At 43.5% G+C, this 24,825-nt stretch overlaps 1 protein-coding gene across 6 annotated transcripts in view; it reads left to right on the top strand.

Moving 5' to 3' along the window:
* Positions 1-24,548, top strand: part of TLL2 (tolloid like 2) — an 82,990-nt gene extending 58,442 nt beyond the window's left edge. For 4 of the 6 annotated variants that reach the window (XM_068687997.1, XM_068687995.1, XM_068687994.1 and 1 more), the window contains 13 exons: positions 3,615-3,730; positions 5,230-5,332; positions 8,104-8,220; positions 12,343-12,488; positions 13,404-13,599; positions 15,848-15,973; positions 16,810-16,970; positions 17,710-17,890; positions 18,209-18,334; positions 18,923-19,050; positions 19,137-19,350; positions 20,124-20,374; positions 21,529-24,548. In XM_068687997.1, coding sequence (XP_068544098.1) covers positions 3,615-3,730; positions 5,230-5,332; positions 8,104-8,220; positions 12,343-12,488; positions 13,404-13,599; positions 15,848-15,973; positions 16,810-16,970; positions 17,710-17,890; positions 18,209-18,334; positions 18,923-19,050; positions 19,137-19,350; positions 20,124-20,374; positions 21,529-21,663 — 2,000 coding nt within the window. In that variant the 3' untranslated portion in view covers positions 21,664-24,548. Of the gene's footprint in view, positions 1-3,614; positions 3,731-5,229; positions 5,333-8,103; positions 8,221-12,342; positions 12,489-13,403; positions 13,600-15,847; positions 15,974-16,809; positions 16,971-17,709; positions 17,891-18,208; positions 18,335-18,922; positions 19,100-19,136; positions 19,351-20,123; positions 20,375-21,528 lie in introns of all 6 variants that reach the window. The other 2 variants (XM_068687996.1, XM_068687999.1) reach the window with 2 other exon arrangements.
* The last annotated feature ends 277 nt before the right edge of the window (positions 24,549-24,825 follow it).

The following is a 24,825-nucleotide window of genomic DNA, read 5'->3' as shown; positions in this document are numbered from 1 at the left end:
TTTTTTTTTTTTTTTCCACAAAACTTAGCAGAGGGGTTATTTCTGTTCAGAAAATATTTGGCAGCAGAATGATCAGAGCTTTAAGCCTACTAAACCAACTTTTTCAAATATCTATTGTTTTGTTTGTTTTGTTTCACGTCAAAATTTATACACAGGTTGTATTTGAAGAGAAGGGGTGCAGTATTTTTAATGAAACAGGCATCTGCAGCTGCACTTTGAATCTGTAGCTTGGAAAATGTTCTTCTGCAAAATGCAAAGCTCAGGAGTTCAAAACCAAGGGGCTTGGTTATATGTTCGAGCAGGATCTGACTGAGATAATTGGTTAAGGACAACTTTGTTCAGTAGTCAAGCTGAGGACTTTTAGGTGAAGTACAGCCACATGATCCAGGAGTTGAACGACAGGTGGTTTCCTGTTTAGTAAGAGAGTATCTGTCTGAATCCCCACTGCCAAAAAAATCTAGAATGATGGAAGAAGAGTTACAAGCGTGCACTAGTACGAGCCAGAATGACTGTTGTCTATTATAAGAGACATGGCTTTCCAACTCATTAGACTTTTGGCTGCTACATTTTGGGCTGTCTTAACTTTTCTGTCTAAAACTTTGCTGTTTTAAATTGCTTTTAATTCCCTGAAGCTTACACCTGCTGGGTTAAAGTTAGTGCCAAGCCAGGTGGAACCGGATGAAATTTGCTGAAGGAATTTCTGAAAGGCAAGATGAATTCTACTGCAGTAAATGCTGGTTTTGATATGGCTGCATAGTAGAGGCTTTGATGAATATAGTCACTATAAAAGCCTGTCCTGCTATTTTGTACAGTGCTAAAGGAAACAGGCCCGTATGGCTCTGTTATCTGTAGAATGGTTATACATTGAGAATGGTCCTGAATTGTTATCCCATCCAATGCCCTGTGAATTTTCAAAAAGATGTACTGGAGAACAGTAAGTGCTTGCTTCTCAAATACTTCATTTACAAATGAGTTTTGAAGTATTCACCTCTTCTGCTTTGGTTTTCACCTCCATTCCTTTCTAGCAGCTTGGGTGTGCATTAGCCTCTTAATCACGTGCAAAAAACACCTTGGCTCAGTTTCTTGGATCCCAGAAGCACCAAGCACTAATCTTATTGGACCTCTTGTCTTCTTTGATACTAAGCAGAGTACATTTGTAATGCTTATTGGTGTCCTCTGCGACAGACTGCTCCACACCTAGGTATGTGTTGCTTCTTAGTATCCTGATTCCCCCAGCACGTGCAGGCAATCACCTTCCTCTCCACTGAAAGGCCAGCCTCTCCCAGCATGTCTGGAGAGCCTCCTCTGCAACATGTAGATAGTTAGCTAGGTCATGACTCTTTAGCAGAATAGTGTTTGGGTAGTAGATGTGTTAGTACCTGCTCCGTAATTACACATTCTTTCCAGTTACTGTGTAATTACACTTAGGAGAACTAGGTCTGGGCTGTCAGAAATCTTCCCTGTGGTTCAGCATAGCAGTCTTCTTTATCCTGTGTCATTATGATAATATAGTGTGTGTTCCTAGTTTCTTTATAACTTCATGGGGACAGCTTTGTTTAGATAGATTTTTGAGCAGAGAAAAAGAACATCTGTATACCTTGGTGAGTTGTGTACTTGGAATCCCCTGTTTACTGAGACACCTTGTCAGATATTGGCATTCTTAAAACAATCCTAAGCTGTTGGCCACTCCAGACTAAGTATTGAGATATTTATTTGTTGGGCCATTATGTTTTTCCTGCCTAAGAGTCCCAGGAGCATCCTGGAAACTGGAAATAGATCCTAACAGATTATGCCACAGATAACAATGTGCTGCATCTTTTCAAGAGATGGAAAGGAAACAAGTGTGTTTGTTCTGAAAATAATTGTCCAGATTTCTTCTCCAGTACATGCAGGCCTTTTACCACCAGCCCACCTCTGCCCACCTGAAGATTAGAGATGACATTACCATGCTGGGAGAGTCTGGGGAGAGAGAAGCTATTTCTGCAGGGTACTTTGAAACTAAATCTTGCTGTGCAATGCTCCTTTGTAGTTGCATAATGGTAAGGGAAGTTCTCAGGGCTCCAACCTGAGGAGGGAGCAGGGTGCAGGTTTTGAACTCTCATTTATTTGCTTCTTTCTATAGGGCAGATGTATGTATTTTCCTGCCTGTTTTCCTCAGTGGTGCTTCTTTCTAGTAGTTTTAAATACCTTTGGCTTTCCTGACAGGAAAAACCCATACTGACCTGTGCCTTGAAATATGTGCAATTTGTTCCTAGTAGTGACTTACCTTCCAGAGCAACCCTAGGAGCTGCTTGGTTGAACAAAATAAAACACTTTTGTGTCCCTGCCCTTTGTTCATCTAGTCTGACATGTCAAACTGTGGGTCAAAGTACTTCAGGGAAATTAAGAAATTCTGGCCTACGTGACTCCCTCTCTCCTTTTTAAAGATATTAAACTTTTTGAATGGGATGGGTCTCTTTTCACCTCCAGCTTCCGATCCGCCCATCTAATAGTGATCATGGCTGAAAAATTAGTGACTGTGTGATAGCATGAGGCCGAGGAACATCCCCTGACATTTCCATGAGAAAGGGAGCCAGATGTTCGGTCTTGTCAGATCTTTTAAAGGACTGCTGCTTAACAAGGGATTTTTGGAAGCTTCCTTGCTATTGCTGAGGAAACCAAGCTGCAGCTCAAGGGGAGCTTTATAACATCAGTGGTTTATGATGTTAGGAAAACAACCTGAAAGTAGGCAAGCTAACGTCTCCACTCCTTGGAATGGGTGTTTGCATGTGCCTAGTACGTATTCTCAAGGATGGGGATAGGAACTTTGATACGTGTGATTCTGCAACCTAGGCAGTCAGCTGCTCTGGGCATATACACGGTCATTCCTTGCTCCAGTGAAGTTCTCCAGGCGCAGAGAACAGGAACTACAATTAGCTGTTGCTTTCCCACATCTTGGAAGCTGCAGTTCCCTAAAGGAATGCATGCAAACTATTTGCTTACCAGAAGTCACTCTGGGATCTACATTTCGTCAGCTGCAGCAGGACAGCAGAGTGAGCTGCGGTGTTTGTATTTTATCCTGTGCTGTGTGACACCAGGGTAGATGGTGGACAGACAAGTCTGGTGTTACTGGTGTTTGCCATGCTTTTTTTTTTTTTTTTTTTTTTACAATGTTTTAACCCAAAAGACACTTAACAGTGGTAAACTAGGGTGAACTTCACAGAGAAGTGGGTAATAAGAGAAAACAGATTTGCTGGCAGTAATCTTGGGGTTGCAAGGTGGAATAGGCTATTATTTTTTGTTCTATCAGTGGATGAGATATTTGTCAGTAGGACTGAAACCTTGAAAGTGCTGTTGTGTGTAAAGATGAAGGAAGTGTGCCTTTTTAAAAGTTGTTTCTCCTGTGTCCTTTTACTTATAATCTTCTACCCTAGGAACCCTGACAAATTTCACATCATGCCTCTTTGGTGAGGTCTCACGTGGTAGCTGACCTTGTGCCAGTACCATGAATGAACATCCTTAGACTACAAGCCACCAACCTCCACCTAGCAGCCATCTGCAAACATTGCATTAGACCCCAGTATCCTTCAGAGTCACTCCTTTTGCTGTTTTGTTATTTTTCTCCTCTCTCGTAGCTTGTGGAGAGACCTTGCAGGATACAACAGGGAATTTCTCAGCCCCTGGCTTTCCAAACGGCTACCCCTCCTATTCCCACTGTGTCTGGAGAATCTCGGTGACCCCAGGGGAGAAGGTAGGTGCCACACAAGGACAAAGTATACTCTGCACTTCTGCATGTGTGTTTTTGCCTGTGATAACAGTTTTAGTAGCTGCCAAAAGATTGTGCTGCACATCTCTGCATGCATGGAGTGCAGGGAGGAAGCCTGGAAAGGCTCCTGGGTGCTGTTGTTGTCCTCCCAGAGATGGGATCAGGAATATGCGGTCCTTAGAAGAGGTAATTCTGGAACAGAGCCCCCTTGCAGGTTTGGGCTGTGATCTCTGATCCCTTCTCTCAAATCACAGTTAGACCCTGCCTGGACAGTTTCCTCAGCGACTCAGAGTGCCACCTGGTATATCTGATTGAGTTGAGAGCTGAGGAAATTACCTTTCAAACATAATGCTGGTCAGATGAGTTAAGTAAAATGGACCAGCAAGATGGGGCCCTGCAGGGAGCTGAGGAGTCATGAGTGACAGCAGGGGTCTGCCCCTGTCATACGAGCATAACATCCCTGTCAGGGGACCCCTGCTCCCAGCCTTGAAATGCTGAGGCCAGCTCTACATTGGTTAGCTGCTCTGTCCACTTTCCAGTTCCTTTTGTGTTACTGATCTTCCTGTGAAAATGAAACCTTTCCTTAATCCACTAATGCCAGCCCCTCAGCCTTTCATGTCGTACCAGGCTGCAATAATTCATGTTCCGGCTTGGGAGCTTCTTAGCAGAGCAGCTTTGCTGAGGACCACCCTTAAGACATGCTTAGGACTGAGACTCAAATGAACAAAGGAAAGCAGAGCTTACTTGTTTTGAGTCTTCCCCGTTGGCTTCAGGGAGAACTTTGCAAGGAGGAAAAGGTACCAAGAGCAGGCCAGGTTTTGAAACAACTTCTGTGGCAGACAATATACATAAATTAACATGAGGGTCAAATTGTGCAAAGACAAAAATGCCACAAATACATCCCATCCCGTGACTTCCTTAGGCCCAGAGCAAGGCCAGTAATCCTTGTTACAGAGAAGGAGACAAGCAGGATAACGTTTTCTTGCTGAACTCTGTTCTGTAAAGCCAGTGAACATAATTGTATCACAGTGATTATGTGAATGTAAGTGTCAGAACGTGGAAGCTTGTCAGCAAAATCAGCTGTTTATTAGTGGAAACATTTATATGAGGGAATAAACCCCAAACATGTGTTTTGGGGAAATGTGTGTCTCCATAATATTTGCATTAATCAAAACCAAGGATTCTGTTTTTAATTTTAAAAAAAATGTCTCTCTTAGTAGCATTTTAGTAACTGTGGAGCAGTGACTGTGTGAATTACAGAATGGATAGCAAAATGCTGTCTTCTGTAATGTACTGTACAGTATAATTAAAATTCCTTGAAAAGCCTTCTTTTTTCAAGGAAAGCTGATTTAAAACTCCAACCAGTTGTCCAACTATTTTTTCCTGCTTACTCACATACACGCTGTAGCAAAGATGAAGCATGTAGTCTATAGGATCTTCGTTTTAAAATAGTTCCTATTCCAAAGAAAAATCTGTTCTTTCAGATTATGTTGAATTTCACGTCAATGGATTTATTTAAAAGTCGCCTTTGCTGGTATGATTATGTGGAGGTGCGTGATGGCTACTGGAGGAAGGCTCCATTACTGGGTGAGTAGCTGTTTCATATTAATTGCATTTTGTGTGTTCTACTTCAAGCTTATTGCGGGGGGAAAAAACCAACAGAGCAAACAAACAAACAAAACACCATAAACGAGCTGGTTTACCTGGAAGGAGGCTGTGTACAGGCAGTGCACTGGCCATGCATTAAAGTCAAAGTTCCCTCTTACTTTTCCCAGCTTTGCCACTGGCTCTGATCCTGACCTTCTCACTTCAGTGTCCTTACATGCAAACAGTTACTTCCACCCGAAAGTAAAGAAGCAATCAGCTTGTGTAGCATCACCCGCTGCATTAGAGGTGCTGTGCCCAGTGCTGCAGCACATATCTGTGCTAGCGTGAGGTCAATGGGGTGATGGAAGTTTAGGAGCCGCGCTCACCTTAGCCCCATGGGAAATTCCAGCTGTAATACAGAATGAAGTTCTTAGGCTGGAGCTGTACTGCTCTCTAGAGGTTTCTATGGGCCTGTGTTTCAGCACGGAGTTGGCTGCTGTTTTTATTGCTTCCTGTTTGTTTTGGGGTTGGTAGCAGCTATTGTTTTCTGCTGCACATGTATCAGGTAACATTGCTCCAGTGGCTTTAACTTAGGTCCCCGTTATTTATTTTTTTCTGTGGAGTAATTTGAAGGTATTTCAGAAGCCAAGCCACCTCCCTGTCACCTTCATGCAGGTGTACTTGTGAGTGTTTCCATCTGGAATGAGACACTGCTTGAGTGGCCACAGCTCCCGCAAGGGGCTGAGCCCATGAAATTAGCTCGGAAGAGGCAGACAGACGGCAATTCAGCAGGGGGCGGGGAGGGGGATTAGTGTGAATTGTGAAAGCATGGACTTCTTGCAAAGAAAAAAAAAAAAGTACATGTGCGCTGCATATTTTCCCAGGGAAGTGTGTGAAAACCCAACCTTTAAATAGTATATAACTTTTTATGAATGGGCCCTTTATCATGCTCTGAGGAGCTTGATCATTCTAGTTCCTCATCTGCGTTTCCTCTCCTTGACACCCGTGTTAAACTGAACGTATAAATCCAGGAGGCAGTTGCTCAGTGACCCTAGAGGAAGGAGCTTTGCAGCACTGATGCTCTTTGTTAGTATCTGGGAGTGGAGATGGGAGATGCTATTGTTATGCTGCAGGCCTGTGGCATGCTTCCCCAGCAGTGCTGGGCAGCTGTGGGGCACAGAGGCTCAGAATAGAACAGCTGAGTATAGCTCAGGTGTAGACTAATATTTGAGTGAGGGACTCCACAAGGGGAAAAAGTTGAAACTGCTATTGGAGAGAAGCGAAGTTCGCAACTCTCTTTCTGTGCATTCTCATTTGCCCTGACCGGCCTGTCACGGGGGCAGAACTCTTGCATCCCTGAAGGTCATCAGCTTCCTGAGGCTGCCAAATGGTGAAGATGAGGCAGGCAGAGACAAAAGTGGCAACAGCTGATTAAGGGCAGACAACTACACAGGGGGCCTCTTGGCTTCTAGTGCACAAGATTCATGCCAACCGTTCCTCCCTGCATACACAGGAAAGTCACAATCTTCTCTGCCAGTCGGTCAGTAGAACTCAAAAAATCCATCTCTTTATCCACTGTAGGGAACCACTAATACAGTCTGCTAGTGGAAACTAAGGTGTTGTCTTGCCAGTAAGGCATTAACCAGGTTTTCACCCAATTGAGGGTTTTCAAAGGAAAGAAAAATTGTCTGGTTTCACAAGGCCAGGATCAGGATCCTTATCACTACTGTCCTGACTGAATTTTAAGGATCCTTATCACTACTGTTCCGACTGAATTTTAACCTAAGTAACTGCTCTCTGCCCCTGTCAAACTCCTACTGGGAATTCAGTCGGACAAGGTGCCAAGGCCTTCAGCACATAGACCTGCTGGTGTCAGCTGAAGTGAAGAACTGTGTTTGCAGTATGTGCTCTTTGTGCATACTTAGTGTTTGCTCTGTTTCCCTGGGGAGCTTCTGGGTGAGACAGGCAGAGGAACACTAGAACTGAGGGTTGTTGAGGTGTTTTGGGCTGTTTTGGCAGAGGCCTTTTGCAGCTGTTCTGTTTTAGGATTGTCCATTGCTGAGGGTTTCAGATATATACCAGTGCTGATGCATACTAGAGAGCTCATGGCAGAGTGCGTGATGGACCAAAAAGGCTCTTGGTCACAAAGATACTGAATGGGAAAGAGATTGAACGGCTATGAAGGTTTAACCTGAAAGAAGTAGGTTTACTGGAGGAGTAAGACCAGAGGATGAGATAAGGGATTTTTAGCACCAGTAACAGGATGAGCTGTGTTAGATGGTTCTTTAGGGATTCCACATAATCCTCTTAGCCACATCCCACCCTTGGTTTGACTTGGACAATTTGGTCTTGGGTGCAAATAGCTGAAGGAGTGTCCAAGGTTTAACAGGTGGAAAGGGTATTCCCTAATGTCCTCTCCAGAACGACAGGGAATGGTTCTCCACCTTTGTCAGCTCATTTGTCCAATCATGTAATTACAACAAGGACCCCTTTGAACTTAACAGGGCAACAAAAGCTGAATCTATGACTACTGGATTCTCCTCCCAGCTGAAGGAAATCTCTATTTAATAATTGAAGAGAATTAAAATTAATGGGGAAAAAAGAGAAACTCATTCAAAAGTATACGTGGTGGGAGTGAAAGGGTGTTTTACACAAGCACTGCTCCTTTAACCACAGATTCTCTTTGCTTCCTAGAACCACCGGTGCCTGCTACCAGTAGGTGTGCTGCCAGTCAGCCAGGAGATCTTGATCGTCTCTTTCCTGCCTTCTAGGTAGATTTTGTGGTGACAAGATCCCTGATCCAGTAATCTCCACGGACAGCAGGCTGTGGATTGAGTTCCGGAGCAGCAGTAACATCCTGGGCAAAGGCTTCTTTGTGGTCTATGAAGGTACAGCCTCTAGCTAGAAGTATGTTGCATTGCATGGAGCAGTCAGAACAGGATGCAGGGATTTATGGAGTCACTAGGAGTTCAGCTTCACCGTGTAGTTAGACACAGAACCCACTCTTGCTTTTATGGGAATTGTCAGAATTTGTGGATTGTTTCAGCAGACCAAGATATGGATCTTCCAACTAGATCGTCACATTTTTTCTGGAGAATAGGATAGCAACACAGGGTGATGGCTTCTGCTCATAAGCCAGGGTGCTGTTTGCCCTAAGCAGCCTCTGCAAGCAGCCTTGTTATATGTAGCAAGGGTTGCTTCTAGTAATTTAACAAAGTTCTGTTTTAGGCCATATGCTTTACATCACTTAATGCAGCTTATTTTGTTGGTGTTTTTTTGCTTAACTCAAATGCAAAGCCTGTGCTTTGGTTTCTCCCTTGTGTTTTACTTACAGAAGATTAGAAATTAGCATGACACATTTTCTGCAGATCAGGTACTTTCAAAGTTTGCATGACGCTGGAATGCTGAGACTGCTTCAAAGGAGGAGCAAAGTCACTAGTAACATCCTCTTTCCATATATGCTTATTTTTGACAATAACAGTTCTAAGATATATTAAAAGCTTTCATTGTTCTCTGAGCAACAGGCATTTGCTTAGAAGTACCAGTGTCCTCAGCAGTAGTGAGTTTGAGTGGAATGGTACCAATGATACATCATCTTTCTGCAGCTGCAGGAACAAGCATGACATTGGACACTCAGCACTGGGCTTCCAATATACTCATGAATAATGATATTAACAGAGGAAAGGAAAGAAAATGCAGGACTGTTGGAGAGGTGCAAATAAAGCATATCAGGACTTCACAACAGAGTGGGGTTGGCACATACTTTACACGGAAGAAGTGTCTGTTTTCTGCAGGAATTGTTGGCCAGAGGCAGAGGTAGCTTGCTTGATTTTTATGTTTCTCCTGAGAAGCAGCTATTGCCTGGACCATGCAGTTTGTAACACCCCTTTTATGGTAGTTCACATGAATGAGAAGTGATCATATTAGTGGGTCTCTAATAGACTGTTTTGTTTAGGTTTATTGCTTTTGTGGGCCAGTCAGCTTAGTTCTTTGCACTGGAGGATAACCCACTGTGTCTGCTCTAACTTTGAAAGAAAAAAGAAACACAAGGAATGTTCTTGGGAAGCAACTTCTCTGTTCTTCATGATGTGTGTTCATATGGCATCATGGTTTATATTGATACATGATATTGAAGTGTTCTTTTATATATATACATATGTATATATGTATGTATGTATTTGCTACAACCAAAAGTCAGTTTGCAAAACTTCATTTTCTTTGGATAACTGTCCGTATATCCTATTAATGAATAAGTGACCCCTATAGGTTCATTAAAGATGAGCAATAATTGTTTCACTTAATTTCTGAGGAGAGCAAATGGAAATGGTATGTGTATCTAGTGGGTCAGACTTTGCGTCCCTCTGACTGTTCATATTTTCCTGCTTCTTCAGGGTTTCAGCTTTCTGTGTAATCCTTTCCTGTAGGCAACTTCCCTTTGGAAAGGTGGGAAATCTATTGCCAATTCTGAGAGCAAGTACAGATTATGACTTGTGGAAGCCAGTTTGTAGCAGTGATGGCCCACTTTTCTTTTCTTAACTCAGCCTCATCTTGTTAGAGGAGCAGGTAATGAGATTGTCTGCATCTCTCTGGATATTTTATTTGCTGAAGTGGGAGAGTTTCCAAAAATCCTCCACAATCTCAATTTCCCTCTGATTCAACTGCAGATAGATAATAGCTTGTTTCTTGCCTTCATTGTCAAGTAGTTTGGATGCTTTATGACTTCTGTGTCTAGGCAATAAGGGTAATTTTGATTTCCAAGAGAGACTGCTCTGAAGTCTTTAATTTTCTGTTAATTTTTGTTGTAAAGTTTTCTGCATTGTTGTTAGTTACTCTTTTTCTTTTGAACTCTTCTCCGTCACATATTGAAAAGTAAAGGTGGGTCTTACCACTGCTTCTCTGTCCTCTTCTTTTCTGGGAGTGCATCTAAACTTCCATGCATTCAAACTTTGCTGGGAGTTCTGTGGGTGAGGACTGATTTTTGGATTAGATTCCTCCAGTTCTTGTCTCTAAGGTTTTAAATAGATGGGAGAAAAGAGGTAGAAGCACATAGCCAGGTAATGGTAGAATTATTGTACAGTAAAAGACAGGAAGTCAGTTTAGTGAAAATGTCCTCATTTTTTCAGTCATATTGTTCCTTTTCTTTTGTTATATTCAAAATGGAGAAGATGCTGGTGGTTTTGTCCTATAGGACTGCTGGCAGCCTCAAATTTATCATTGTTATTGCCTTCTCAGGCTCTGTCAACAGATGTTCTTTTAATTTAGCAGTTAAACTCTTCCAGTACAGTTAACCACTTAACTGAATATTAGTGTGAACTACTGCCATGGGTAGAGAAAAAACTGTTTGCAGGCTGACAGTTTTATAGCCATTAAAAAAAGAAAAAAGACTGTCACTTTTTTTGGCTCTTGTAGTCCTCTTTCTGTTAGGTGGGAATACAGTTCACTAAAGGGTGCCTCGGAGGTTCTAGCACCACTTGTAGCTCTGAATATGTGACCTTGAACTACAATCTGAATTGTGTTCTGCAGCTGAATTTCAGGTGCAGCTACTTGGTTGTGCCTTAGCTCTGATTCTCTAAGAAAGAAGGTAGCACTGCACTAGTGAAGTGCTTCTTTTAAATAGGTTGCAGTTAAATATCAGCAACTCACAAAACAAAACCAAGACAATGTTACCCGCTGTAAGCAATTTTTAGGACGTAAGAAGGCTCATATCCGCACAGCTAACTCCCTCCAGATGCAGGACCTTGCACTTGCCTTTGTTAAATTCCAAGAGGTTCCTGTCTGCCCATCTCTCCAGCCTGTTGAGATCCTTCCGAATAGCAGCACAGCACTCTGCAGTATCAGCTACTTCTTCCTGTTTTGTATATTCAGCAAACCTGCTGAGGAGGCACTCTATTCATTCATCCAAGTCACTGGTTTAATTTATCACTCAGTTAAACAATACCAGACCCAGTATTGACCCCTGGTGGACACCACTAGCTATAGGTCTCTAACTAGACTGCCGCTCATGACATCCTACTGAGACCTGCCATCCAGCCAGTTCTCAGTCCAACTCACCATCCACTCATCCAGCCTGCACTGACTGAGCTTGCCTATGAGGATGTCATGGGAGATGGTGTCAAAAGTCTTGCTGAAGTCCAGGCAGACAACATCCACTGTTCTGTCATCTGTCCAGCCAGTTGTCCCATCACAGAAGGCAATTAGGTTGGTTAAGCGTGATTTCCCTCTGGTGAATCTATTATGCTGACTAGTCCTGATCACCTTCTTGTCTTCCACATGCTTAAAGATTCCTCCAGGATAAGTTTTTCCATCACCTTTCCAGGGACTGAGGAGAGGCTGACTGGCCTGAAGTTCTCTGGGTTCTCTTTCTTGCCCTTTTTGAAGACTGGGGTGATGCTTTCTTTCGGTTTTCAGGCATCTCTCCTGCTTGCCACTATGCTGAATTGCTATTGTCTTTGAGGTCTCTTCTATTTTTGTATGAAAACAGATTTTGTATTAAGTTATCTGTTCTTGGTCTTGATCTTTATTCATTTTTTCATCTAGCACAAACTTAATTTTTCATGCACGGAGTCAGCATGATAGTTTTTTGGTGAACAGCTCAACTCACGCTTGTTAATACTGCCATCTTGTGGTTGGATTAGATTTGCAGCTGTTCGTTTTTTGTTGTTGTTGTTGTTTTTGTTTGTTTGTTTGTTTTTGTTTTTTTCCTTCCATCTTTTCGTGGTCCTTATTACTGATTGTAGGTGTTAAGCAGTTATGGAGGTGACCTAGAGTGTGAAACACACAAATCCATAAAATTCTTTGTCTCAGTGAGTTCGGCTTCTAAAGAGGTTGGTACAGCACAACCGGAGATGCTATTAAAGACATAATGTTAGATTTTTAAAACCTGCCATGACATTTGTGTTGCCTTTGTGCAAGAAGTGTTACTGATTCAGATTTGAATGAGGAAGAATGCTAACTATGGAGCAGGCTTTACCCCTGCAATGTCATGTTTTTGATGCTTGTTTTTTATGAAGCTATTTGTGGTGGAGAAATTCACAAAGATGCTGGCCAGATCCAATCTCCTAATTACCCAGATGACTACAGACCTTCCAAAGAGTGCATATGGAAGATCACAGTTTCTGAGGGCTTTCACATAGGAATCACGTTCCAAGCCTTTGAGGTGAGAAATGGCATTGTAAGCTCTTGAATAGATATTGTTTCAGCTCTTTAGGTCCTTTAAAATTAAAAGGGAAGTAATATAAATAATAATACTAACTTAAAGATTTTTTTAAAAAAAGTTCAGACCATTATTTATCCTCACCAGAAGTTTGCTCAGAAATTTTGAAGCCAAGTTTAAAATATGATGAGTTTTCAAAAACTGTTAGTCCAGATAGGAAGAATAAGAAGGGGCACAAAATTGCTGATTATGTTAAGTAGGGGATTCACGAGTGCTTAATACTTCACTCTGGTCAAATGAAACTGAATGTTCACAATCCAAGCAAAAACCTCCCATTGGTGTTACTGGGACTTGGCAGATTCCAGGGTGTTTGTGACTATCCAAAGAAACATCACACTTCCAAATGGCAGAGTCCTTGAAAAGCTCAAAAAGATTTTCTACTATTATAGGATTTCTTACGCTCATAAGTGATTGATGATCTATTTCTCGCTACTAATGTGTTAGTCACAGTCAGGAGTGGTTGCTGTGGCTTGTGCACCCTTACTGTGATTGTCCAAGAAAGAGCTGACACCACTACTCCCTGACTGTAACCCCAAGGCTATTCCTTGAGCACATTTGTTTGTAGTTGCTCTTCTCTATTACTTAGAGCTTCTCATGAAAAAATAGCTTGTCATGGAAAAAGTCAAGGACTGAGTTTCACTGGAGGGTAGCCATGAAATAGTTGTAAACCTGAGATGTATCCGTGTTTGAATGTGATTTCAGCTACAGGAGTGACAGCAGCCATGAGATATGCAGCTCGTTGTGACCAGTTTGGAATGCTGCTTTCAAAGCTGATCTCTGGCCAGTGTCTAACTGGGTAGCGATCCTGACTCAGCTGTCATGCTAATGAGCTACAGGCCCACCCTTTTCTATTTGCAGATTGAATGGCATGACACATGTTCCTATGACTACCTGGAGATCCGAGATGGCCTCACTGAATACAGCCCATTGATCGGTCAATTCTGTGGCTATGAGAAGCCAGCAGATATCAAGTCCAGCTCAAATAAAGTATGGATGAAGTTTACATCTGATGCAACCATCAATAAAGCAGGCTTTGCAGCAAATTTCTTTAAAGGTATGTGATCTCTGGTACCTCTCAAGGTTGAACTTGGGGACCACTCATCCCCTAACCTACTGCCAAACTGAAGTTAGCATTTTATCTGCTTTCAGTTAAAAGCTTTTCGACTTATCTGTACAACTGCCAAAATCAAGTCTATACACAAGTTGCTTTGAGTGTATAGAAAGGTTTGATGATGAGGCATGAACATCACCTTACTCATGATCACCCTCAAAAAAGGGCAGCCTTTCTTTGATGGGTCATCACGAACACAGACACTAGCACCTTGTGTGGAGTAACACAGGTATTAGCCTGTGATCTTATTTTCACTTGTTACGTAGTCTTTCAGAAAATTATCACACACTACTCCACTAGATTGAATGTGACCCCCATTTATTTGTGGCAGGGGATCCTGATATTTTCAAAGAAGGCATTAGTACTGTATAAAGAGTGTTAAAAATAACCCTCTGCTTTAGTTCTATTCCAAAAGTATCTGTTGGAAAGAAGGTAAATTGAAATATAAGTAGAATCCCAATGAAAATTTTAGAATGCTTTTAGAAACAAACATGTTCCTAATCTGAGATCCTTTTCAGGAAGATGCGAATGAAGACAAAGATTTTTCTTAAGAGCTGAATCCAAGCCATGGTTCTTTACCAGCACCCTGGTGGCTTGATAGAGGCAGAAACCAAATATATAACTATTTGGGAAAATACCCTGATGCAATATACCTTGATGAAAATAAACTGATGCAGTTGCTGTGAGGTAGTACCTAATAGCTGCAATGCCAATATTTGGATTGCATAAGTCCTTTATTTATTTCTAATTCGACTTGTGGCTTTGTATTAAGGGTGTTTACAAGATCACTGACAAATACTGTGATGTTTCATTCCAGTCCCTGGACAATTCTCAGAGTGCCTGGGTTAAATTTCTCAGGTTCCATAGAGATACAGATAGTATTTCTTCCTCAAGACATGTTGGGTTCTTTCAGGAGCTGGTAGTGCAGGGTGATTTTGGCAGGAGTATAAAACTGCTTAGAGTGAATTGTTAGTACAGGTGCAGACATGGGTATTGTCTGTGCAATTTTTGCTGGCAGACTAGAATTTGCAAAGTCTGCTCAAACTTGCATGTGTGAACAAGAACAATGCAGTTTGTGGATGTTAAGGGTGTTGCTGAGTCCCTGCTAGTCAGTCCAGCTGAGGAGCATAAGTGTCTTTGCTTGGGCTAAGCACCACAGTAGCTGCAGTTACACATTTTCTAGCCAGCTTGCACTTTGGGCAGAGCTGATGATAGTTTGCGAAAGCTGGGTAGACATACCCATAGTCTGTGTGGAATCCCAAGCTGGGATCTGAAGTCTGCAGGCTACCTCCATATCCAGAGGGATGTTGTGCGAGTACCAGCCACTCCCTGAACAAAATAAATGAACAAATTGGATGTCTCTGCAGGCACTCAGACTACCATCCATACCTGATTGAGCCAATGGGTCAGCTTTGCCCAAATATACTATGAAAGAAATAGAGCATAAATCACATGTCTTACAACACTGAAAGAAAATAACTCAGCTTAAAACAAAACAAAAATTGATTTTAAATTTATGCCTTGTGACAAGTTGCAGTGGTAACTTCTAACTTCTCAGAGAAAATAAACCTGCAAGCAGCTCAGAGAGGGTAAGTCATTGATCATGTCCGAGAGAGAATGTCAAGAAGATATGAAGAGCAATTACTTCTTGTCCAACCTTTCGTGTATATCTCAAGGGAAAGCTCTAAGGTTGTGCTTCGTTACTTATCTTCGTTTTGGTAACAGGTTGTTTATATCACTGAAGCATACATATACATATTCTGTACATGGTTAAAGTATTAGTTGCGATGTGTTTGACTTATGCTCATGTTGTGCCTTTCTACCTGATGGCAAATATTAGTGGAAAGACAATACTTAGTGAAATATAGCTGCCCGTGGCCAGGACGTGAGAATTCATGTCCCTCCCATTGTGAAGACTATTTACAGTTTTTTGTTTGTTTGTTTGTTTGTTTGTTTTATGATTGTAGGAGAGAACACCTCTCTTTCCTCTCAAGCACATAATTTAACAGCCAGATTAGAAGCTATTATACTGTGTCCAAGTGTGGAGCAACAAAGGAATGCTCTACTTTGTTCATAGTGAATCCACAAACAGAAACCAGAAAACGAAACCTCTATGTACTATCCTTCTGTCCAAAAGTGTTGCCTGAGGAATGTGAGGGAAGTGTGACTTGTTCTGGTTTTCTCCTGACAGAGATGGATGAATGTTCTCTGCCGGATAATGGTGGGTGTGAGCAGCACTGTGAGAACACACTGGGCAGCTACAAGTGCACCTGCGAGCCTGGCTATGAGTTGACAGCTGATAAAAGGAGCTGTGAAGGTGGGTGATGTAGAGATTGAGGCATCTCTCCGTAGGGTGGGTACTACAGATAACAAAGGAATTGAACAAGCTTGGAGATGATTCTCCTTTTCCCTCCAACATCTCTGGTTCTGTTTATCCCACCTCCCCATCAACTCCCTCCAAAGTTATTTTTGTTAACATTAAGTTTAGTGAGAAAAACTGAAAATAGAGTGATTGTTTACTGATAAATCCCTCTAAAAACTGTTGTCCTTGGTCAGAGCAGATCTCCCATGATACACCACGTGGGGTAGGGGGAACATTGGAAGCTGACAGCTAAAGCTCCTGGTCTGGCTTCCTTAGGCTGGATGCCTAATGCTATCCTGCCTTCTCAGCGCAGAGCATGTCTTTGTTACGGAGCAGACAGCAGCAGGTGCAGATCTGTGGAAAGGACAGTGGGGCTCCCCTTTCTGTCACTGCTACCTGCGCTCATGCAGAACACGGGTGGTTTGTGTGGGTAGATAGCCTAGACAGCGTTGCCCACTCTGATGGAGGGAAATGTAAATGCGACCACATTGTCCCCCAGATGAAGTGGTTGTTCTACCTCTGCTAAAACTTGTGAGGTGCTAAGAGTAATAAGCAAAGGAGTTGGAAAGTTTGGGTGAAACTCCAAATGCTTTGTGCAATTTTTGTTTTGTTAGGTTCTATGACACTCTTGAATTCATATTACTCTTTGCTCTATCAAGTCCATAAAACACTTGCTGCACTTCTTTGCATTGAAGCTGCTCCCTTGTGTTAATTCTCTTAATGCAAAATTATGTCAGCTCTGTGTCTGAATAAAACTAAGCAAACCTTGTGTTCATTTATTGCCTCTCCAGCTGCCTGTGGGGGCTTCATCACCAAGCTCAACGGGACCATTACTAGCCCTGGATGGCCCAAGGAATATCCTACTAACAAAAACTGCATCTGGCAGGTGGTAGCTCCAGCTCAATACCGGATCTCTCTGCAGTTTGAAGTGTTTGATCTGGAAGGCAATGATGTACGTAACAACCCCTGCATCTCAGAAGTGTGACTATTGGCTAACTTGGGACTGGGTAAATCCTTCGGGTACAAGCCAGAGGAGCCTGACTTGCTGGTGGAGCTTCTGGTTGTTTCCCGACCCTTGGTATAATAGGCCAGTAATGCTGATTGTTCTCCTTGAAGTCTGAATCTTCTTTCTCCAGGGAGTGGAGAATTAACGTTGTTCTGTTATAAATGGACTTCTTTCCTCAGCCAGTTTTGCAAAATAGTAGGTGTTCTCCATCCTTAATAGGTGTCCCATTCCTCCCTTCCCTAGGGCTGCCTTTGTGAGAAAATAGAAATGAGTAGAGAGGTCGTTCTTCAAGGGTAAAGCAAATAACCATGAAAAGAGCCCGTTCTCTGCCCTGCCAAGGACAGGATGGGTTCTGAACAAAGCATTCAGGTTTCACTTCCTCCTCTGGAAATCGCTCTTCCTTAATTTGGGAAGCTGCTGAAGTTCATTCAATACCACTAGGCTCTTGAATAAGGTAGGATTCATTATTTTACCTAAATTAAATGGAAACCCTACTATTCCAATAAACACAGTCCTGCTGGAAGACTAGGGCAACAAGGGAATGGGCTAAGAACACTGACAAAAGAGAATTAAGGGAAATGAGGAGTGTGTATGCGTATATGGATATTTTCTTTCCCTGTCAGTCAAGCCCCTGTCCCCTCTCTCTGAAATGCTCTATTCTGAGTCCAATGCCTCTTCTTGGCAGGTGTGTAAATACGACTATGTTGAGGTTCGTAGTGGGTTGGCTTCTGACTCCAAGCTGCATGGCAAATTCTGTGGCTCAGAGAAGCCCGAAGTAATCACATCATACGGCAACAACATGAGACTGGAATTCAAATCAGACAACACGGTATCCAAGAAAGGATTCAAAGTCCACTTCTTCTCTGGTATGTGTCTATGTGATTCCTATCCTGGTCCCTATTTGAAAAGAAAGAGGTGTTGCTCTAGGTTTCTTTTAGATAAGGAGTCTTTAATAATTCAAAACCTGCGTTATGTAATGCACTTTTGTGATACATCTTATGGAATGAAAACCGGTTGAAGAAAACTCTGTATGGGCTAATAAGGTGGTGACTGGACTAATCCAGCAATAGGGGTTGGAGGCTTGTGTTTGTATTCCCCAGTCTGGATGTGGGGTTCAAGGCTGGTGACGGCGGTAGTCTGCTTCTCACTGGCAACTCAGTATTTATTGGTTTGATCTTGCCCAGACAAGGACGAATGCTCCAAAGACAATGGTGGTTGCCAGCATGAATGTATCAACACTTTTGGAAGCTACGTATGCCAGTGCAGAAATGGCTTTATGCTGCATGAAAATGGCCACGATTGTAAAGAAGGTAGGTCCCTGCTCTCTGCAGTCAGGAAAGATGAGCTACCACAAACACAAAGAGTGCTTCAGGCCTATGTTGGAAGCTAGTTTGTGCTGCCAAGTGCCGTACCAGTCTGGGGCCCTGAAAAAGCCCCTGCTAGCTGCAAAACTACTTTGGGGAAGGAAAAACAGGGCTTGTTTTCAGCTCCATCCTTTTCCCAGTCAACACGGTGGCAGGGTTGGAGACCGTGTGACCGGGAGCAGGGCAGAGGAGACAGAGGAGCAGGAGAACACATTTGGGAGTGAGGGTGCAGGTGAGGTTAATGGGGCCCAGGGGAATAAACTGGTTTCTTTCACCAGCTGACCAGTTAACTCAGCCAGCTAGTGCGGCTGCACCAGGGGATGCCAAACATATAGGCCTTCCTGGGGACAAACCCAGCAGAATTGGGCAGTAATCCTGAAAGACTTTCTCCAGTGACCAAAGCCTCCCCTAGTTCTGCCATGCTTAGGGTCTCAGTGGGCGGGAAGAAGCATGTAGGCCATTTCAGTGATGCAGTTCCTGTATGAGACCTACCTTGATGCCTCTGTCTCATGATCTCCCTCTGTTTTTCTCAAGCTGGTTGTGAGCATAAGCTGAGCAGTGCAGAGGGAATGATGAGCAGTCCAAACTGGCCTGACAAGTACCCAAGCCGGAAAGAGTGCACCTGGAATATCTCTGCGACATCTGGCCACCGAGTGAAAGTAGTGAGTGACCAGAGAATGGGAGTGCCAGGGGAGAAACATGCTCAGAATTGTAAGTGTCTCTGTCATTTTCCTTATTCTTGCTGTAGATCTTCAATGAGTTTGAGATTGAACAGCACCAAGAATGTGCCTATGACCACTTGGAAATGTATGATGGGCCCAACAGCAAGTCACCTATCCTCGGTCGCTTCTGTGGCAGCAAGAAACCAGACCCTGTGGTAGCTTCTACCAACAAGATGTTCCTTAGGTTTTACTCTGATGCTTCTGTGCAAAGAAAAGGTTTCCAGGCAAAACACAGCACAGGTAAGCTGATTCCCTGCCAATATCCCAGTGTGATGAGATGTCATCAGATCTCACTGTGTTGTTTACCAGTGAAGATCAGACCCACTTTTTTGCAAAAGGAGCTTAGCGTGGGTTTTATTTGGTTGTAAATTGTGCTAACCAGCTCTCAGACCATTGCTGGCACCATACCATAGATGCTAGCTGAGAGGTCTACTGACATCAGGTGTTCCTACTCATCTTCCCTTGTTTAAATTGAAGATGGTTGGTTGAGCAGCAGCCGCATCTGTTCCTCATCCATCCTCAGAAAATGAGGTGATACAGCTTAGCTTAGCAAGGGATGCTGCTCAGGTATATTGGCCCACACACGGAATGAGCGTATACCAGATTGGTTATGGTGGAAGTAGAGATGTGCTGTGAATGGACACAGCAAACTTGGTCTTCTATTTGTGGCAGCCCAGAGGTGGGTGTGTTGTGTCAAGGTTCACTTTTCTGAAACCTTTGCCAATAAATGAAGGAAGCAGACTGAGCAGCAGTGCATGTGAGAGGCATCTTCCTCACTGGCAACAGGGAAACCAAAAGGATCAGGCTCCTCTATATTATGTGGGTCATTGGCTTCGTGGATGACTGAAGACTTCACTGTTTTGTCTTAATCGGGTGCAGTGGTTAGTTACCTTCCCTGTTGTACGTGTGCTGGAGGTTTTCTTTTCCCACAGATGGCCCAAAAGCGGGATGGCAAGTCTTTGTCATGAGGTAGGGCCTTTGAGGAGACTGTTTTGTGCCCTTTCTTCCTTCAGTGTGTGGCGGGCTCTTAAAGGCTGAAGTACAAACTAAGGAGCTGTATTCCCATGCTCAGTTTGGGGACAACAACTATCCAGGTCAAGCCAACTGTGACTGGGTGATTGTAGCTGAAGATGGTTATGGGGTGGAGCTGATATTCCAGACATTTGAGGTCGAGGAAGAAGCTGACTGTGGGTACGACTACATGGAGATCTACGATGGTTACGACAGCACTGCACCCCGCCTCGGACGCTTCTGTGGTTCAGGGGTAAGCCATAGTGATGGGGAATTCACAGTGCTGGCTGGAGGTGGGAAAGAAGGGAACTCGTGTCCTTTTTGGGAGAGGGTCAGCAGTCACAAATTGGTGATGAGAATGCCTTGTGTGTCTGTGTTTTGCTTCTTCCCCTCTTGGTAAAGATTACGGTCATTTTATCTGCTATACAGAGTTGGTCTGAGAACCTTTCCAGCTGGCTTTCCCTTGCTAAGCTAGGGCTGTGTGCAATCAGCATGGGACTGCTGCATTGCTGTGCCCTAGCCTGGCCCCAAAAGCATTGTGTGAAAGTAAGAAACTACTTCCAGAGACTGGTTTAATCCTCAGTTACTTCCTGCCTGCAGCCAAGGTACATCGCAGTCATGCTCTGGAGAGAGTGAAGGGTGGAGCCGTTTGTCGACTCCGGGATGGTGTCCTGTCCCCTAAATTGTTATCTGTGTCCCCCTTTAACAGAAGTGACTCCGGAATTGAGAATGTGCTTATTGAATTTAAAGAGAAACAATCAGGCAGCCCGTGTGTCACACCAGCCTGTGCAAACTGGGGAAATGGTCTGGAAAACAAAGGCATAGCAGATTGGTGCGGAGAAGTTCAGGACAGGGGGGCAGTAATCACCTACCTGCATGCTGTCAAACAGAGTGGTGGGGAAGCATCAGTCCTGCAGAGAAGCACAGGGAGGTTATAGCAGGACACAACAGCGAGGGAAATCACCAGTTTGCTTGTAAGATATATGGCTAAGTTATTTTGCTGCTAATCGACCCTGGAAGGGCCTCAGCTGCCTACAGGGTCCACTTGGCATTGTGTCATTTCCTGAAAAGATTAGGACAAATTAGAGCATACTCAGAAGACTGGAACAAGAATGTCGAGGGAGTCCTGTGAATGTGACCTACCAAAACCAACCGGAAGAACTGGGATTGTAGAATGGACTGGCATCAGTCGTCACATGTTAAAAGGCATGCATGCAAAGAGCAAGGGTATATGCTCAGGAAAGCAGGCAGGGCAGGAGGTACTGAGTTCTCAGTATTTTTGTTTTCTGGCCAGTCTGTCTTCACTGTGATCTTGAACTCTGGTATTGCAATGCAGTTATTTAGCATGCAAACTTGACCGATCTATGTTCTCTCTCTCTCATTTTTTTTGGTCTTCCTTTTCTGCAGCCTCTGGAAGAAATCTACTCTGCAGGGGATTCCATCATGATTCGGTTTCACACAGATGACACCATTAACAAGAAAGGCTTTCACGCCCGATACATAAGTACCAAATTTCAGGATGCACTGCATATGAGAAAGTAATGTGACTGCTCCTTTCAGACATTCCCCATCTGAAGACTGAGACATTTAACTGTGATCTTTGTCTTTTTTTAAGCTTCTGTGCACCTGGCCTAAAGCAGTGTACAGCATTTTCTGTAACTAAAACTAAATCCAGTCACAAAAGTTTGCCTCTGAACTCATTAGCTTGACCCTCTCTTGTTAACATACCCAGGACCAAAAATTGTCTTCTAATCATATCTGTCAGGGCATAATCATTGTATTTTGCACAGCTTCCCGTGGGGTTGAGTGAAGACTTAGCTTGAGCTGAGAGAAGTCTCGGTCTCTTGAATATCCTGTGTCTAGGTGACATTTCCTAAGCATCCTGTACATGAGCTGTGTGAATGCATTTTCTGGAGCAGATGATGAGGACAGCCACCCGGTAGGATTTTCTCAAAGGACCTTGGGGACTACCCACTCTCCCCTACAAAATACTCTGTGCAATAAGTGAACAACCAGATGGCCAGGACTCCAAATTCCATGGCTCCTTCTATCCCTTCTATTTATTGTCTTGGTTATCGTGGCTTGAGAGGTAGGAAATGGTACGAGGACGGTCTGTTTAGGGCTGCTAGCTGCTTGGACCACAATGAACAAGAAGTGCCCAGTGCCTGATCTGCAGTAATTGTCACAGTATGTGTTGAATGGACGTACTTCCAGGCAGTGGCCAAATGAAAGGCTGTGGCTGGCAGGGCAGTGCTTCGGTAGGAGGCAGGGCATGAATGTGTGATGGTGGCAAAGCTTAGGAACTGGAATGCTGGCAGCCTGCTCCCATTACACTACCAGGCAAGGCAGCTCAGAGGGCTGTGGCAGCAGTCCAGGCCTTCTCTTAAATAAGAAGTCTCTCCTCACTCCACCCGTGTTTGCTTTCCCCGTCTTCTTTATGCTGCTTCCATTCCACACTCCTGTTGTTCCTTAGTACCACTTTTTTGTGAGCCCTTCTTTTTCACAGCTGTCTGAGTTGCTCTCCCCAGAGCTCCCCACAGCTACCTGGGGGTGCTCTGCGACATCGGCTAGCCAGAGCATCGCACAGAAGGACACACTGAGTCAGAATTGGACAGAGTATCTTAGCATAGTGTCACTGGTTGTTCCTGAGGCAGAGGAACACAGGCCATGCTGCAGGTCAGTTCTGGTGAACTCTGGGAACCTGTCAAATATGTGCATGCTGCAGGCACAGGGTGAGGAATGGAAGAGCTCTGCTGATTTCTGCTGCTTCTCCGTTCTTTGCTAGCCCATGACCCGGTCTATTAGCTTCATAGCAGTCCTACAGCCCGGGCATGCGTGCGAGATGATGAATTAAGCACTTTGAGCTATAAGTCTGAGATGTGCTCTATGTTGCAGTTAATTATATATGTGGAAGCTACTGCACCATGGACTTGCATAATTAACAGATAGCTTGGCACTTCTTTGGGAAAAAGTAGGGAAAAATGTGCTTTGTGGGGAAGCACTGGAATTGAACTGTTATGGGAGGAAAAAAAAAGATTGTATTCTGAATATTTCATTAAGGCACTCATGGGCAATTATGAGCTAAAAGCTGAGGTATTAGCTTTAATAAAGTATTTATAATCCAAGGATTACTATGTTTACAGAACCAATGTACTGTCAGGCTCTGGGGTGACACCTTCTGCTTGGGTGTATGACTGTGAAGTGGGGGGCCAGCGCCACTGTCAGGCACCAATGACCTTTCTGGAGGTGAGGCCTTTTCCAGATGGATAGCAAATTGACCCATCCCTCTCCAGAAGTCCTTGAACAGAATATGATCCAAGTATTGTGAATACTATGGGAAGCAAATGCATGAAAATATTTTCTTGCTTAGAACAAGAAAAATAAAATAATTTATACACACACACACAGTTGTATGTATATAAAATGTGCATGTAGAAGACCGGTAGTCAAAGCCTTAATTAATTGTCATGTGACCAATACCGATCCATTGACTATAGCTTTCCTGCAGACTGCATAAAACCATGTTATTTCTGTTTGTTTTTCTAGCTCTGTTTTGTTTCTGTTTTCATTTTGTGTGGGCTTTTTACAGGCAAGGCCTTTTGTCTCAAGCTGTTTGTCCATACAGGTCTGGGAAAGTGAGGTCTGCTAGCCGGGGTGTCTTCCTTGCCCCCATTCAAGCAAAAGTGCAGTGACTCAGGTCTGGAAATAAAAGCCAGACGCCAGTCCCTGTGAAGCAGAAGTTCCAGGTGGCGAGCAGCAGTTCAGATTTCCTAGCTGTCTAATGGGAGTAATGACTCTGGAGAGAAGTTACTGTAGAAGCTTCCTGTGTACTTTAACATCTGTGCTCTCTGTTCCGATATTTTCTCATCTTTCTCAGACTGTATTCAGTGCTCTGGTTTGTTGCAATAGGGTTTGATGGATCTACTGCACTTGTTACCATTCAAGCAGGTGTCTCTTGTGACAGTGTACTCACAACTGTTGTACTGTATGTTTCAACCAATGATCTGTGTGGAATATTTCTGCTGTACTGACTGGGCTTGACAGTCAATAATTCTAAATGTGTGAAAGTTTCTTAAGGAAAAAAAAAGTGAGACCCTCTAAGGTGTATATACACATTCTGGTCTTCGTGTGGTTTTACCTTTGACTAACTAAAATAATTTTTTTTAGAGGGAGAGGGAGGGTGTGGGGGCAATCAAAATGTACATGTGCAGAATGAATCTCTGCATTCATTAAAGACTGGATTCAGTTGCATGTTCTGTTGTATGCATGCGTTTACCACGTTGTCGAGGGGAGAGAATTTCTCAATACATTTCTTGTTTCTGATGTGTCCGCTGCTAATAGTGGGTGGGATTTCCTGTCTGCAGAAAGTAGCCTTCACTTGATCTTGGTTTTGGGAATCAGAAGGACACTTAGGCAGTGACACTTGGTCAGCCAAAGGCTACATCATTGAGCCTTCAGCAGCAGGTCTGGGACGTGAAACTCATGTGTAAAGGACAGCAGGATGAGCATAAGGCAGGTGTTCCTTACTGCAGCCTTGTGGTCTACACTCCCACTGTAGCAGCAAAATGTCCGGTAGCCAAGCAGCACGTAAGATGCTTTTCTTCCTCTTTTTGCCCTCTGCTTGATGCCTGTCGTGCTTCCTTAAGGATCGTATCTGTGTTATTCCCCCAACACATACCCAGTTCATGCATGTCCCACCACCCC

This window comes from Anas acuta, chromosome 7 (assembly GCF_963932015.1).
Source record: "Anas acuta chromosome 7, bAnaAcu1.1, whole genome shotgun sequence".
Classification (NCBI taxonomy): domain Eukaryota; kingdom Metazoa; phylum Chordata; class Aves; order Anseriformes; family Anatidae; genus Anas; species Anas acuta.
This window is presented reverse-complemented; position numbering and strand designations above follow the sequence as displayed.